This window comes from Microtus oregoni, unplaced genomic scaffold (assembly GCF_018167655.1).
Source record: "Microtus oregoni isolate MIOR12 unplaced genomic scaffold, Mior012 000015F_ref0000493, whole genome shotgun sequence".
Taxonomy (NCBI): domain Eukaryota; kingdom Metazoa; phylum Chordata; class Mammalia; order Rodentia; family Cricetidae; genus Microtus; species Microtus oregoni.
In genome coordinates, this window is record NW_024543074.1 from 11044640 (window position 1) to 11059970 (window position 15331).

The 15331-nt window shown below is 43.1% G+C and overlaps 1 protein-coding gene and 1 non-coding gene across 2 annotated transcripts in view; both read right to left on the bottom strand.

Moving 5' to 3' along the window:
* LOC121456194 (inactive serine/threonine-protein kinase TEX14-like) overlaps positions 1-14086 on the bottom strand; it is an 82513-nt gene extending 68427 nt beyond the window's left edge. Inside the window, 3 exon segments of the mRNA XM_041664077.1 lie at positions 58-223; positions 5732-5846; positions 13951-14086. Coding sequence (XP_041520011.1) covers positions 58-223; positions 5732-5846; positions 13951-14086 — 417 coding nt within the window.
* Positions 8205-8421, bottom strand: LOC121457228. Its single transcript, XR_005975720.1, has one exon. It is a non-coding gene; the product is annotated as a small nucleolar RNA U3 (small nucleolar RNA).
* Positions 14087-15331: the final 1245 nt, after the last annotated feature.

Genomic DNA, 15331 nt, shown 5'->3' on the forward strand with positions numbered 1-15331 from the left:
TCCTGACTAGTCTAAATTCTTTCACTGGCATGGCTGGATAAGGAGGTCCACACTTACCTGGGTGCTATGATCCTTTCCTGCTGCCAAAGCCCAGGCCTCTGCGTTCCGACCTTTCTCATCATGGAGTCGAAGGTCACCCCCTGCATTCAGCAGTTTACTGAGGATCCACTGGTTTCCTGAAAAAGCTGCTGCATGGACAGGGGTGCTCCCATCAAAGCATCGGCTACAAACAGAAAGAAATACAGTGAGTGTCCATGATGACCTCCTTCCTTCTTCCACTGAGGGTTTAGTGTTTCAAGGTCTTCCAGTCAATAACAGTACATTTTAGGGATGAAGTGAAGATTACAATACTGTTTGTAAACCCCTGTTCTGTGGCAGCAGGAGCTTTACACACATTCTTTTTAATCTTTTGATCCCATCCTCATGTCAATCCTCTACACAGATGAAGCATCAAAAGGGCTTCAAGCCCAGGAAGGGACTTGAAGCTGTGTTCTTCCCTTACTGTCCCCCAGCAATAGTTTTACTGAAACATTTTCTTCATGTCTGCAGTATCTTGGGGTCAGGCTGGTTACCTAACAGAGACCATCCTCCCATGAGACCATGCTCTGCTGTCCACACCAAATTCAGTAGTAGAGTCCAACAACACTTTGGCATCACCAGTCCAGCCAAGGGTTTGTTCCTCAAGAGTTCCACCAATGCTAGGAAACTAGCTGAGGCATGAGGGATGACCTTTATTGTGTCCACAACACAATAAGGGTATAATGGATATAGTCACGGTTTCTTTCTTTTTCTTTTTTTCTCCCTAAGACAGGGTTTTTCTGTGTAGCTCTGGCTGTCCTGGAGCTCACTTGTAGACCAAGCTGGCCTCAAACTCACAGAGATTCATCTGCCTCTGTTCCCCTCCCCCGAGTGCTGGGAATAAAGGCCTGTGCCACCAATGCCTGGCTTAAGCAGGCTTTCTTAACAGGATGCACATAAGGATCACAGGGGAGAGCTCAATCCTTTTAACTGAAAAGGAAACAACAATGGTAAAAGCAAGTAAGAGAAAGTGATGATGAAGAAGAAAAATAAAACGTTAAGAAAATTTAACAGAAATAAAACCCTTCCAACTTGTCTTCTTTCTCAGAGGCAATTAAAATCAAAAATTTTAATTAAATTAAAATTACAAATAAACATTATAAGTTCTGTATTCTAGATCCTTTCAGTGTATATACAAATCTAAATAAGAATATGCCAAGAGTACACATTGCTCTTGCAGAGAACCTGGGTTCAGTTCCCAGCACCCACATGGTGACTCACAACCACCCAGAACTCCAGTTTCAATGGGGACTGACACCTCTTCTGACTGCCACAGGCACAAGGCATGAAAGTGGCAGGCAAAACAGTCATACTAAAAACAGATCAAAAATTTTAAGAAATAGTTTCTATTATATAAACCATTCTACTTATATTGAAGAACTTCCATCTCAGAAAGCCACTGCACACTTCTTTTCCACATCTGCATAGTACTCCAGTGTAATTTAGCCAATGGGGCACTGGAGTGGGCATGGAGATAAATATCCATAACTCCAGGACTTGGAAGGTGGAGGCAGGACAGTTAAAGAGTTCAAAGCAAGCCTGGTCTGCTAAGTGAGACCCTACCTCAAAACAAAACCACACATACACATACTCACTTGATGGAGAGATCAGAGAATGTGAATCCAGTACCCTTGTGCCTGTAACTCCAGTTCACATGTGGTATAAACATAAAATCTTTCTTTAAAAATTATTCTTATAATCCCAGCACTTGGGAGGCAGAGGCAGGCGGATCTCTGTGAGTTCGAGGCCAGCCTGCTCTACAAGAGCTCGTGCCAGGAAAGGCTCCAAAGCTACAGAGAAACCCTGTCTCGAAAAACTAAAAAAAAAAAAAAAAAAAAAAAAAAAATTATTCTTAGACTAACCTGAACTGACAAGTCAGAATCTGCAAACCTGGGATTAGGAAAGTATGCTTGTTTCCTAAGTTTTTTGAGTGATGCTAATGAGGCGGCCAGGACCCAGCATCAGTGGGATAAGTGGTTCTGTGTAATGTTTAATTATTCCTAATCAAATATATTCCTGCTCTAATTATTCCTCCTACGACTAGTAGGAAAGCTGATATGGGGGAAAGGATATTGTCTTTCATTTACCATGAATGCTGAGAGAGGAATAATAGTTTACAGACACCAAACTGGACCCTATAAGAAAATGGAAGTGTTAGGGGAAATCAAAATGCACCTGAAGTTGGGTGTGGTGGCACACGCCTTTAATCTTAGCACTTGGGAAGCAGAGGCAGGTGGAGCTCTGTGAGTTTGAGGCCAGCCTGGTCTACAAGAGCCAGTTCCAGGGCAAGCACCAAAACTACAGAGAAACCCTGTCTCTTTTCACTGCCCACTATTTCCTGTAATGTTTATGTATCTGAATGTCTGCCCTTTCAAATTCTTTGTCATTTTTGGAGCTGGAGATCAGTGGTAGACACTTACCTGACCTATACAAGAAACCACAAAAACCTTCAAGTAATTTTACATCTGTATGGATTTATAAAGATATTTTTAAAAGAGTTCTTTCTTTTCTTCTCTTCCTTTTCTACCTTCTCCCCTTTTTTGACACAAAGTTTCTCTGTGTAGCCCTGGCTGTCCTGGAATTTGCTATGCAGACCAGACTGGCATTGAACTTACAGAGATCCATCTGCCTCTGCCTCCTGAGTGCTGGGGTTAAAGGTGTGCACTTTACTAAACCCAGATTTCATTTAATTTTAATTGTGTGTATAAATAAGTGTGTGCACACATGTGAGCACACACTCATACACCTCATCTGCACAGTTCCAGGTCTGCATTGCTACATAGTGAGACCTAGTCTTGTAGAAGTTTAAATGATCTGTCTTTAAAGAACTTAGCTCTGAATATGAACCACACAGAGCTAAATGCAGGAGGCTGAAAAAGTTGCACTTTTTCCTAAGTACTGCAGGGGATCCCAACCAAGCGAGTGTCTGCAGTTATCAGATGAGCCTTTGTAATCACACAATATAGTGGATATAGCAAAATGTATGTGAGACTAGAAAAAATCTAGAAGGAAAGACAAGAAAATGTTCATTATGTTGCTACCCCTGGATATAGAACTGAATCATTTTCTTTATCTTTTTACAAGATTACAAGTTTTCTCTATGAAACAATACAAACCATTTTAACATGAGAACAGTTTTTGAGTATATAGAACAGTGCTTATTTAAGTAAGACAGGAAAAACTATGATTGATTCTATACTGAGATTCCTTTAAAAGTCAGCTGGAGTCCCATAAAGGCGTGCTCACGGTTCTGATCGATGAGAACTGTGCAGGTACCTGCTTGCTATTCCCTGTCAAGAATTATAGCTCAGGTGAGCAAGTGTTACTATCTAGAGAGAGACAACTATTTCCTAAAGAGACATTCATATACTACTGAGTCATCACATTGCTGTTCTTTCATTTTAAAATTTGTATCAAATATTAAACTGAGATTCTTTTAATTTATGACTAGAAAAATCAGGAGGGCTGGATAGATGGCTCAGAGGTTACGAGCACTGGCTGCTCTTCCAGAGATCCTGGGTTCAATACCAACAACCACATGGTGGCTCACAACCATCTGTAATGAGATCTGGCGCCCCCTTCTGGCCTGCAGGCATACATGCAGGCAGAACAGTATACATAATAAGTAAATCTAGAAAGAAAGAAAGAAAGAAAGAAAGAAGAAAGAAAGAAAGAAAGGAAGGAAGATAGATAGATAAGAAAGGTAGGTAGGTAGAGAGAGAAGGAGAGAGAGAGAGAGAGAAGGCGAGAGAGAGAGAGAGAGAGAGAGAGAGAGAGAATGATCTGGGGATCTGGGTGGTGGTACATGCATTTAATCCCAGAACTCTGGAGGCAGAGACAGGTGGATCTCTGTGAGTTCAAGGCCAACCTGGTCTACAAAGTGAGTTCCAGAATAGGCTCCAAAGCTATAAAGAAACCCTGTTTCAATTAAAAAAAAAAAAAAAGTCAAGCAAAAATTACCCTTTCTGAAACACTGATATCAAGTACTTGTTGGTGGGTAAACTGTTTCAGCAAATGGAGTACATAATATAAATTATAATTCTGAAAATAGAAATAGGCCAACAATGACAGACATTAGCAATGACTCGTCCTTCTCACATCATTGTTTTATAGGGTAAAGTATGAATGCTGAGAAAGTCAACTTTATTACTTCAAATGTTTCAAGATAGGTATATAACTATTTTACTGATAAAAATTAGCAAAGTTTCTTATTTTCTAGTATTTTTGCCAACTATGGACTAGAAGTATAGCTCAAGGATATGAGTCCTAGGTTCAATCCTCTAAATCAGAAAGAAATGCAGACAGGCCAGACAGTGGTAGCGCAGGCCTTTAATCCCATTACTTCCGAGGCAGAGGTAGGTGGATGTCTCCGAGTTTGAGGCCAATGTGGTCTACAAAGGGAGTTCCAGGGCAGCCATGACTGTTACTCAGAGAAACCCTGTCTTGAAAAGCCGAAAGGAAAAAGGAAAAAGAACCGCAGTCAGTCACATGTTTTTAATCCCAGCACTCCAGCAGCAGAGGCAAGCAGATTTCTATGAGTTTAAGGATATCTTTACCTACACAAAGCAAGCTCCAGGACAACGAGGGGTGGGGGTAGAGGGTGGATCTCTGCAGACCCAGTTCCAGGACAGCCAGGGCTACACAGAAAAACCCTGTCTCAAAAAAGAAAGGAAGGAAGGAAGGAAAATGAAAAATCACAAAAACGAACAAAAAAACAGAAAGAAAAGGGGGAAAAAAGACCTGTTTCCTTTTTTCGTTTGTTTGTTTTTTACGACAGGGTTTCCTGTAGTTTTGGAGCCCGTCCTGGAACTAGCTCTTGTAGGCTAGGTTGGCCTTGAACTCAGAGATCTACCTGCCTCTGCCTCCCAAGTGCTGGGTTAAAGGCCTGCGCCACCACTGCCTGGCTGACCTGTGTTTCTTTTAAAAGCCAGCAACAGTAGCGCCATGTTATAAAGCTTTAAGGACCCTGAAAATGAACTGGATGCGGTAGCTCACGCCTTTATCCCAGCACCAAGAGACTGGGAGGCAGAGGCTGGCAGATGTCTGTGACCACCAGAACAGTGAGACCCTGCCTCAAAAAAGAAGAAACCTTGAAGATAGCAACAATATTGTAATGTATGAAGCATTTTCATAAAATAATTAATTAAAATTTAATTAAAACTTAAAGAAACCTGATAAAGTTAAGAAATTTCATATAATCACAAAACTTGGAAAGTGGAGGCAGGAAGACTAGGAATTCAAGGGCAGCCTCAGCTCTATCAGACCCTGTCTGAAGCTAGCCAAGCCAGAGAGATGGCTCAGCAGGTAAAATGCTTGCCGCTAAACATGCCCACCTGAGTTTGACATCCCACTTCCAGGTCCAACATGCGAGAACTGACTCTCCAAGCTGTCCTTTAACCTACACACACATGCACTTCCACACTTGGAAATAAAATTTAAAAAAATAATTAAAGCCAACACACTCCTAGGGCTCGGCATAGTGTCTGGAATCCGAAATCCCAGAACTCTGAAGGCTGAAGGAAGGATCAAGGACAACGTGGCCTAAACAGTAAGTTTCACACAGCATAAAATGCAGAGTAAGACTCTGACTCAAAAAAAAATGAGTTTTAATTCATATTCTTTATTTTTTAGAAATTAATATCATTATACTTACTGGTTTGGATCTGACCCATAATCCACCAGAACATCCACTAATTTCATATGGCCCAATAATGCTGCAACAAAAAGTGCCGACTGGCCCTGGCTGTTAACTCCATCAACACAAATTCCTGCAAAGCGAATACAGAATCAATATAAATATCAAGAATCATCCTGCAATGGGACTGCTGAAACTTATATTGAGAGAAAATTTTGCTTCTTGTGGTTTTACTTTGGAAAATGTATTTGATGTATATGTGTGTAGATACATGAGAAAGTCAGAAGAGGACACCCATTCCCAGGAGCTGGAGATACAGGAGGTTGTGAGCTAGGAACCAAACTCTCAACCCTCTTTACCACTGAGATATCTCTGTAGCCCCATGCTTTTTGACTTTTGAAACAGGGCCTTGTACAGTCCAGACTAACCTTAAACTCCAGTCCACCTTCTTTCATCTGCTGTAGAATATTATTTTCCTAGGCAATGATGTACTACATTTATGCTGCAGAATATCACTTTAACTGTGTAAAGGTGTGTTACATTTGTTTATGCTGCACTTTTTTAACGATGCAAGAATGTGTTTACCTGGGCTGGAGAGATGGCTCAGAGGTTAAGAGCACTGGCTGCTCTTCCAGAGGTCCTGAGTTCAATTCCCAGCAACCACATGGTAGCTCACAACCATCTGTTCTGACATCTGGTGCCCTCCTCTGGCATGTGGGCAGAGGCAGAATGTTGTATACATAATAAATAAATAAATCTTTAAAAAAAAAACAAAAAAATAATGTGTTTACTTATTAAAGATATGTTGCACTTGTTTCACCTTGCCTGATTAGTCTAATAAAAGGCTGAATGGCCAATAGCTAGGCAGGAGAGGGACAGACAGGGCTATGAGGCAGAAAGAATAAGTAGGAGGAGAAATCTAGGCTCAAGAAGGAAGGAAGGAAGAGAGAAAAAGGAGGAGAGAGAGACAGACACCCAGAGGCAGAAACTAGCAGCTGATAGCCAGACAGCAAGAAAGTAAGAAAAGGAAAAAAAAAAAAAAAAAGCCCTGAGGTAAAATGTAGATAAAGGGGTTAATTTAAGTTAAAAGAGCTAGCCAGAAACGTGTAACTAATAATAAGTTCTGGGGGTTGGGGATTTAGCTTAGTGGTAGAGCGCTTGCCTAGCAAGCGCAAGGCCCTGGGTTCGGTCCTCAGCTTCAGAAAAAAAAAATAAGTTCTGGTCTTTATTGGGGAGCTAGTTGGTGGCCCAACAAAGAAAAAGCCTGGTACATCCACCTCCCAAGTAATTACAGGCCTGTGTCAGCACACTGCATAAAGAGAAACCTTTAATTTTTCTGTTACTTAATTAACTTTTTTATTTAAAATAAAAGCTCTATGGGCCTGGAGAGATGGCTCAGTGGTTAACAGCATTGAATACTTTTTCAGAGGGTTGGGGTTGGGCTCCTAGAAACCATATAGTGACAACACTACACCATAAACTGGAAGGAAGGGAGCCTTTCAGAGGCAGGAGGATCTCTACAAGTTCCAGACTAGCTAGGTTTACAGAGTTCCAGGCCAGTCAAGGGCTTCATATCAAGACCCTGCCAAACCAACCACTTTTCATTGTTTTGGGGCTGGCCATATGATTCAGAGGTTAAGGATCCAAGAGGCTACTGCTCTTACAGAGGACCCATTCCCAGAACCACATGAAAACTAACAACAATCTGTAGTTTTTAGTTACAGGGAATCTTACCACGGCCCAGCACTAGGTACCTCACAGTCCACGTACAGACAAGTAGATGAAACTCATTCACATAAAATTAGAGGGAAAAAACAAAATCTTGTGACTACAAGATCAAGTAAGGCGTCAGCTACAAGGTCTGAGAAGTTGAATTTACTCTCACTTGCCCGTGCCCACATGATAGGACAGAATCAACTCTTGCCAGTAGTCCTCTTACTTCCCTGCTCCTGCTGGGGCAAGGACAGCCTCCCAAAAATACTCAAAATAATTTTTAAAGGATTTGGGAGCGGGGGGGGGGGGGGGGGGGGAGGCTGAATCCTCATTTTTGTTTTAGGTGTATAGAGGTTTTCTTTTACATTGAATAAATATAATCTTGAGTGTACTAAGAACTGAAAACAGGACAATAGTATATAATGCCTTCCAAAGGATACCTTAAAGATGGTTGAAAGCCACGATATGTGGATGCTGGGAATTGAACCCAGGACCTGTGGAAGAACAACCAGTGTTCTTAACCTCTGAGCCATCTCCCCAGCCCTTAAGGATACATTAAAACACAACATGAGGCTTCCTTTACTTGGCAAATGAAGTTTAATTATCTCACAGTGCTAAAAAAAGAATCAACCTAAGTAAGTGAGCTCTACTAAGAAGCGCGAAAGAGGGCCACAAACTGACTTGACGTGTAACTAAAAAAAAAAAATTGAATTGAAGAAACAACAAGACAACTCAAAGTAACACACTATCCTTCAGGAACTAGAAGTGAAAGACGAAACCCACTCAGACTGCGTTCCCTCCCTCTCACTCTCCCAGAAGGGAGAGAAGAACGATCATCAATGGCAGAAGGCAGCTGCAGAAAAGCAGCACCTAAAGCCGGCTTCACGCTCAGGAGGGAACACTACGTCTCGTCCTCGTGGTTTCGGGTGCTCTACACAGTCAGAGAAACTTCTCTAGTAATAAACTATAGAAATGATCCCTGAAAGTATAGTCTTAACCTCGCACTGCCCAGCTCGCTGCACTGCACCCGGCGCGCTCACATCTTACTCACGGCGAGCACCGCGACCCGCTCGCCGCACTGCCCTTGGGCGCTGCTATTACGGACACACTGCATTTGCACAAACGGGGACACGTTCCCCGCTGAACGTCGCCCGCTGCCAAGTCCACAGGACATTTCAGTTGCCACAGTTCTCCAAGTCTGAGGGACAGAGGCGCTGTCGCTAATTAGCATACGATCGCTAAACAGCCAATCGGCTGCCAACTCTCTGTCGCCCCGTCCCACTTCCGCCTGCGTCGGGTCGCGAGCCACCCGCCCAGCAGCGCTGCCGTCAGCCCCCGTTTGCCCCAAGCCAGAGGCGCCGCGGAGCCGTCCGGTGTTAGCGGGCTCACGCAGCCTTGGATCCCTGGCCCAAGACAGAGTCCTTTCGTGACGAATAAAACGAAAAAGTACGACAGTAAAATGGCAGTTCAAGGGCTACACACTCTATTAAATAAATTCTGTGGTTGAAGGGGCTGGTGGCTCACTGCTGTTATCCTTGCACTTGGAAAGTGAAGGCAAGGGGATCAGTAGTTTTACATCAGTCTTAGAATTTGAGGCCAGCCGCAGCTACATGAAATCCTGTCTAAAAAGATCAAAGCAAACAGAAATCAGCATTTTGAGATTCTGTATTTCCTCTACTCTAAAAGAGAAACAGGGAAAAGGGCAAAGTGAAGCAATCTTCTGCCACATGGTAATTACTAGTATAATTACTGGACTTATACTTGATCGTTATTTAATCTGTCTTACCATTTTATCATTTACCAATAGGAAAAGGGCTATTTCCTTTATAGATGTTACATTGCTTGTTAGCGGTCACACACAGGGGAAAAGTTGGTTCTAATTCTTCCTGGTACTAAAAGCAATGCCATACTTGGGAAGTGAGGAAAGCTAAAGTCAGTTAAATTCTGAATGAATGTGGTTGTTGACATGGGCACATCCATCCATCTAAGGACCACTCAGACTCATGGAAAAAGAGAGACAGCAAAACTTTCCTTTCATTCATGTGCAGATGTTGACAGTGTGTAGAGAAAATGTCCACCATTACTTTCTCTCCTCAACACAGTTTATATCTGAAGACTGCTCCCATACAAACTCTGCTCTGTGATAATAATTCAAGTATTTAAGACTTTTCCATTCTTTTTTTTTTTTTTTTTTTTTTTTTTTTTGGTTTTTCGAGACAGGGTTTCTCTGTGGCTTTGGAGCCTGTCCTGGAACTAGCTCTGTAGACCAGGCTGGTCTCGAACTCACAGAGATCCGCCTGCCTCTGCCTCCCGAGAGCTGGGATTAAAGGCGTGCGCCACCATCCCCCGGTCTTTCCATTCTTTTTTAAAAAATATTTATCAATTTATAATGTATACAATATTCTTTCTGTGTATATGCCTGCAGGCCAGAAGAGGACACCAGACCCCATTACAGATGGTTGTGAGCCATCATGTGGTTCTGGGAATTGAACTGAGGACCTTTGGAAAAGTAGGCAATGCTCTTAACCTCTGAGCCATCTCTTCAGCCCCAAGACTTTTCCATTCTTCATTCTACCTTTTCTGTTCTGTTTTTGTTGTTTACTTGCTTTTGAGACAGGGTCTCACTACATCGCTCTGATAGGCCTAAAACTCCCTTTGTAGAGCAGGCTGGCCTTAAACTGACAGAGACCCCTTTGCCCCTGCCTCCCAGTTCCTGGGATTAAAGGCTGAACCACCATGGCCTGCTTACATTCTGCATTCTGAGAAACTCCTCATCACACATTCTGTACCTTGGTCTCCTCTCCTCTGAGTAGATGCTCCAATAGCACATGGATCTGAACATCTCTCTAGGAGAATTAGTCACAATGTGAGGTCAGATTAGGCTACATACTAAGTTCCATACCAGGTAGGTAAACAGAGTGAGAACCAACTTCAAAGTTATCAGGGTGCTGAAGAGATGGTTCTGCAGATAAGATGCTTGCTGCTCTATCAGAGGGCTGCGTCCCAGCACCTGCAACGGGCAGGTCACAAATGCCTGCAACTCCAACTCCGAAGGATCTGATGCCCTTTTGTCTTCCAAGGATCCTGCACACACATATATGCACACACACACACACACACAAATATGTTTAAGAAATAATTAAGGGGGGGGGCCTAGAGAGATGGCTCAATGGTTAAGAGCATTGCCTGCTCTTCCAAAGGTCCTGAGTTCAATTCCCAGCAACCACATAGCAGCTCACAACCATCTGTAATAAGGTCTGGTGCCTTCTTCTGGCCTGCCAGCATACACACAAACAGAATGCTATATACATAATAAATAAAGCTACAGAGAAACCCTGGCTCGAAAAAAAACAAAACAAAACAAAAAAAAACCAAAAAGGAAAGAAGGAGCTGCTCTTTAAAATCCCAAGTTAGAGCGAGATAGCTCGCTGGACGGTCCCTCTAAAATAAAGCTACCCTTAGCTGGATAATTGTGGGACTGGTCTTTCTCTTCAAGATTTTCCCATTTAACAAAAAGTAAACCACGAGGTCAGTCCCCAGAGGTCATGACCTAGTACCTGCAAAGTCTCATTCTTCACCTCTCATGGATCATGTCCGTGTGTGTGTGTGTGTGTGTGTGTGTGTGTGTGTGTGTATTCCTGAGTGTTTCTAGTTTCATCCTTCACCTTGTAAAAAACAAAGTTACCCTGTGAGGCCCACTTGCCCAAAAACAAGATAACTTTCTGGAATGCTTGGAGCTGTAGTTCTCGGGAAATAACAAGCCAGGAGGTTTCTCTCTCATGAACAAGTTTGTTTGAACCAACTACACTGGATATACTTGATCACATGAAGGAGGGAGATTCATAGGCAGAGAAGACATCAGGATGTATGCTTGTCCCTGATTGGACCTGATGGGAAATACAGTGAATTATGGGTTTTGCCTTTCTAAACTTCTGAAAAATGTGACTTAATGACCATTTCCTGGGAACCCAGGGATGGACCTGACCAGAGTCCAGCTCCCTGGCCAGTATTTATTTAAAGGTTGCTTCAGATTTGGTTCAAAATCGTGGGACTAGTGTTTTTCTTGAGAATTTCAGGGATCAACAACCTTTCAATCCCCCTCCAACAAGCCATGAGGCTTTCGTGGTGGTGGGGGGGGGGGCCCTGCCATGACATATACACATAAAAACAAATCTTTGAAAGAGTGATGTCTGTAGAGATGGTTCAGTATTTAGGAGAGCTTGTTGCAGGACCATGAGGACCAGAGGCTTTTTTGTTTGTTTTTGGTTTTAATTAAAATATAATTACATCACTTCCCCCTCCCTTTCCTTCAACTGTCCTTCTTGCTCCTCAAACTGATGACCTCTTTTCTTTGTGCATTGTCAGAGGACCAGAGTTCTGATTGTAGCACTATCCCACAATCACCTGGAACCCCAGCAATGGGGGCAGAGAAGAACAGACAGGATTAATGGGTTCTTGCTGCCTCCAGCTTGCCAAAAGCAAGGCAAGCTCTCTGGGTTCAGGGAGAGACTCTGTCTCAAAATGAATAAAGCAGAGTAACAGAAGAAGACACCTGCCACCTCTGGCACCCGCACAGCACACACTACACACAAAATATACCTACACACCAACACAAACCAGAAAACTGAAGGAAACTGAAGCCGTGACAAGCTCAATAGAGGCCCAAGACTCAGTAGTCTTCCCTAAGTCAATACCTGGTTCCTAGAAAGACCACAAACTGAGACTACCCAGGCACCACCCAGGAACAGACAATCCAAAGTAGATGTCTAATGTTCCAACCATTGTAGATAGGATCACCTGTCAGCACACACACATCGCTTTTCACCAGGACACCCCTAGATAAATGTCAGCCAATCAGGGGTCCTGAAACCTTAGAAATCCCTCACCTCTACCTTTGCTGTTATAAAAACCCAACCCCAACTGAGCTCAGGGCTCTTCGATCATTCCAGTATGTTAGACACACTGAGAGTCCAAGTTTGCAAACTTGTATAAGAATAAAAGCTCTTTGCTTTTACATACAGGACTTGGTCTATAAGTTGGTTTTGCGGCGGCTGGGGCAGGGGGTCCGTAATCTGGGCATAACAAAGAAGCCAAAGAAAAACAAAATATTGCCGGGCAGTGGTGGCACATACCTTTAATCCCAGCACATGAAAGGCAGAGGCAGGCCGATCTCTGCTCTCTGTGAGTTCTAGGTCAGTGTGGTCTACAGAGCAAGTTCCAGGACAGCCAAGGCTGTTACACAGAGAAACTGTCTCGAAAAACCAAAAAGAAAGAAAGAGAGAGAGAGAAAGAGAGAAAGGGAGGGAGGAAGGGAGGGAGGGAGGGAGGGAGGGAGGGAAAGGAAGGGAGGGAGGGAAGAAAAATCCAAATATTGGGGGTTGGAAAGACAGTTTTTCTGAGGACCAGAGTTTATAACCCAGCACCAGCACCACATCAGGTGGCTCAGAACTACCTGCAATTCCAACTCAGAGGACCTGTCACCTCTGGCCTTTGATGATGACTGCACCCACTGCACACAAAATTTTTTTAAAATATTACAAAACAAAATACTACATAGACAGGAACAATGATTCTAACGACATTAACTTTCTTATCAGAAACAGCGAATGCCAGGAGCCAGGCAAGGGAGCACACACTATAATCTCAGCACCCAGCTTTGTTTGCTTTCTTATTTGTTTGGCTTAGTTTGGTTCTGGTTTTACTTTTATTACCTTTTTTTGTTTGTTTATCTGGTTGGTTTTTCAAGACAGTAGCCCTGGCTGTCCTGGAACTCACTCTGTAAACCAGACTGACCTCTAGTCACAGAGATCCACCTGCCTCTGCCTCTTGATTGCTGGGACTAAAGGCGCGTGCCACCACCACCACCATCCAGTCTATTTTTATTGCTTTTAATTGTGTGTGAACATGAGAGACTACAGGAGCCTAGATACCCATGAAAGGCCTTAAACTTCTGCTTCTCGGTGCTGGGAGGACAGGCAGGTGCCCACACATCTGCTTTTCTGCACGGTTTGAGGATGGAACCTAGATCTTCACATATGCTAAGCAAACACTGATCCTGCTGATCTCCAACCCTCTTTATTTATTTTTTGAGAGAGAACTGTTAGCACTAGGTTTTTTTTTTTGTTGTTCTTTTTAAGATTTATTTATTATATATACAATGTTCTGCCTGCAGGCCAAAAAAGGGTACAAGATATCATTACAGATGGTTGTGAGCTACCATGGTGGTTGCTGGGAATTGAACTCAGGACCTCTAAAAGAGCAGTCAGTGCTATTAACCTCTGAGTTCTCTCTCCAGCCTGGCACGAGTCTGTTTTTGCATTAGACAGGATTTCATTATATAGATGGGCTGGCTTTGACCTCCGTTTGTAAAGGAAACTGGTCTTGAACGAACTCAGAGATCTGCCTGCCGTTCGCCAGGCAGTTTTAAAAGTGTAGGCTACCAAACCCAGCCTTGGCACTGTATTTACCAAACACTGTTCAGAAATGTGGGTCCTGCTGCCTCTGCCATGTTACACTGCACTCACCTTTCTTAAGGATCTTCTTCACCTTCACATAACTCCCTTGTCTGGTGTATTCATGAAGCTGAGCTTCCAAAGAATCATCGGTTAAGGTACCAAGCTGCACTGGACAAGGGACTGGAAAATGAACAGCCCGAGACATTCTGTTTCAAAAGAGAACAAACAATACATTATTCTAATACCTCACAAACGTAAAGAAGCAAGATTGTTCTCTCTCCTAAAGGAAAATCCTCACAGAACCAGGACCCTAAAACAAATCCACGGTTTCAGGAAATCTGCCATCTGCTGATTCCCTGAAAGCAGTGAACCCCCAGCACACATCCAGGAGCCCAAGGGTTGCAAAAACAGGCGATTTATCTCCCACCCTCATGTTTCAAAAACCAGTTTATCCTGAAAAATAGTTTCTAAGTCTGGTGAAATCTTCTCCACCCCCCCCAACCCCCCCACCCCCCGCAATTCTAAGGAATGCTCTCCCTCCATACCGCACCTTCTCCTGCATGTACTGCTGGGTATTAAGGCACCATTCTCAAGTCCATAAAAGCCTGCTCTCGGCATTAAAGTCGAACTGAGTTTCTGGTTTTTATTTCCCTTTGCCAATTTAAAAATTGCATTTTTTTTAGGTTTCTATGTGGTTTGAATAAGAACGGCCCCCATAGGCTCATAGATTTGAATGCTTGGTCTTCAGGGAGGGGAACTGTTCAAAAAGATCAGAAGAGTTAGGGTTTGTGGCCCTGTGGAAGTATGTCACTAGGTGTAGGCTTTGAGGGTTCAAAAGCTCATGCCAGGTCCAATGTCTGTCTGTCTCCTTTCCCTCGCTTTCCCTTCTCCTTCCCTTCTCTCTGCTTGCAGAGCAGGATGTAGTTCTCAGCCACTGCTCCAGGGTCACAAATGCTGCCATGCACTGGTCATTATGATAACAAACTAATACCGTGAAACTGTAAGCAATGCTTTTTAAAAGAAGAGTTGCCTTGGCCATAGTGATTCTTCACAGGTGTAGAACAATGGCTAAGACAACTTCCTTCTTGGTGGTAGAAGGAATTGACTCCTACGTCTCACATATGCTCAGCCAGTGCTCAAACACTAAGCTATATTATATCCGCAGACTTTGTTTTGCTTTGGTTTTTTTTGTTATTTTTTATGGTTTATTTAACTTTATTCTATGTGCATTGGTGTGAAGGTGTCCGATCCCCTGCAACTGGATCTTCAGACAATTGTGAGCTGCCATGTGGATGCTGGGAATTGAACCCGGGTCCTCTGGAAGAGCAGTCAGTACTCTTAACTACTGAGCCAACTTTCCAGCCCCCTTTGCTTTGTTTTTTTACTCTTCAAGCAGAATCTTCAATTGCTAGCAGGCCTTGAAGTTTCAATTCTCCTGTTTCAGTCTCTA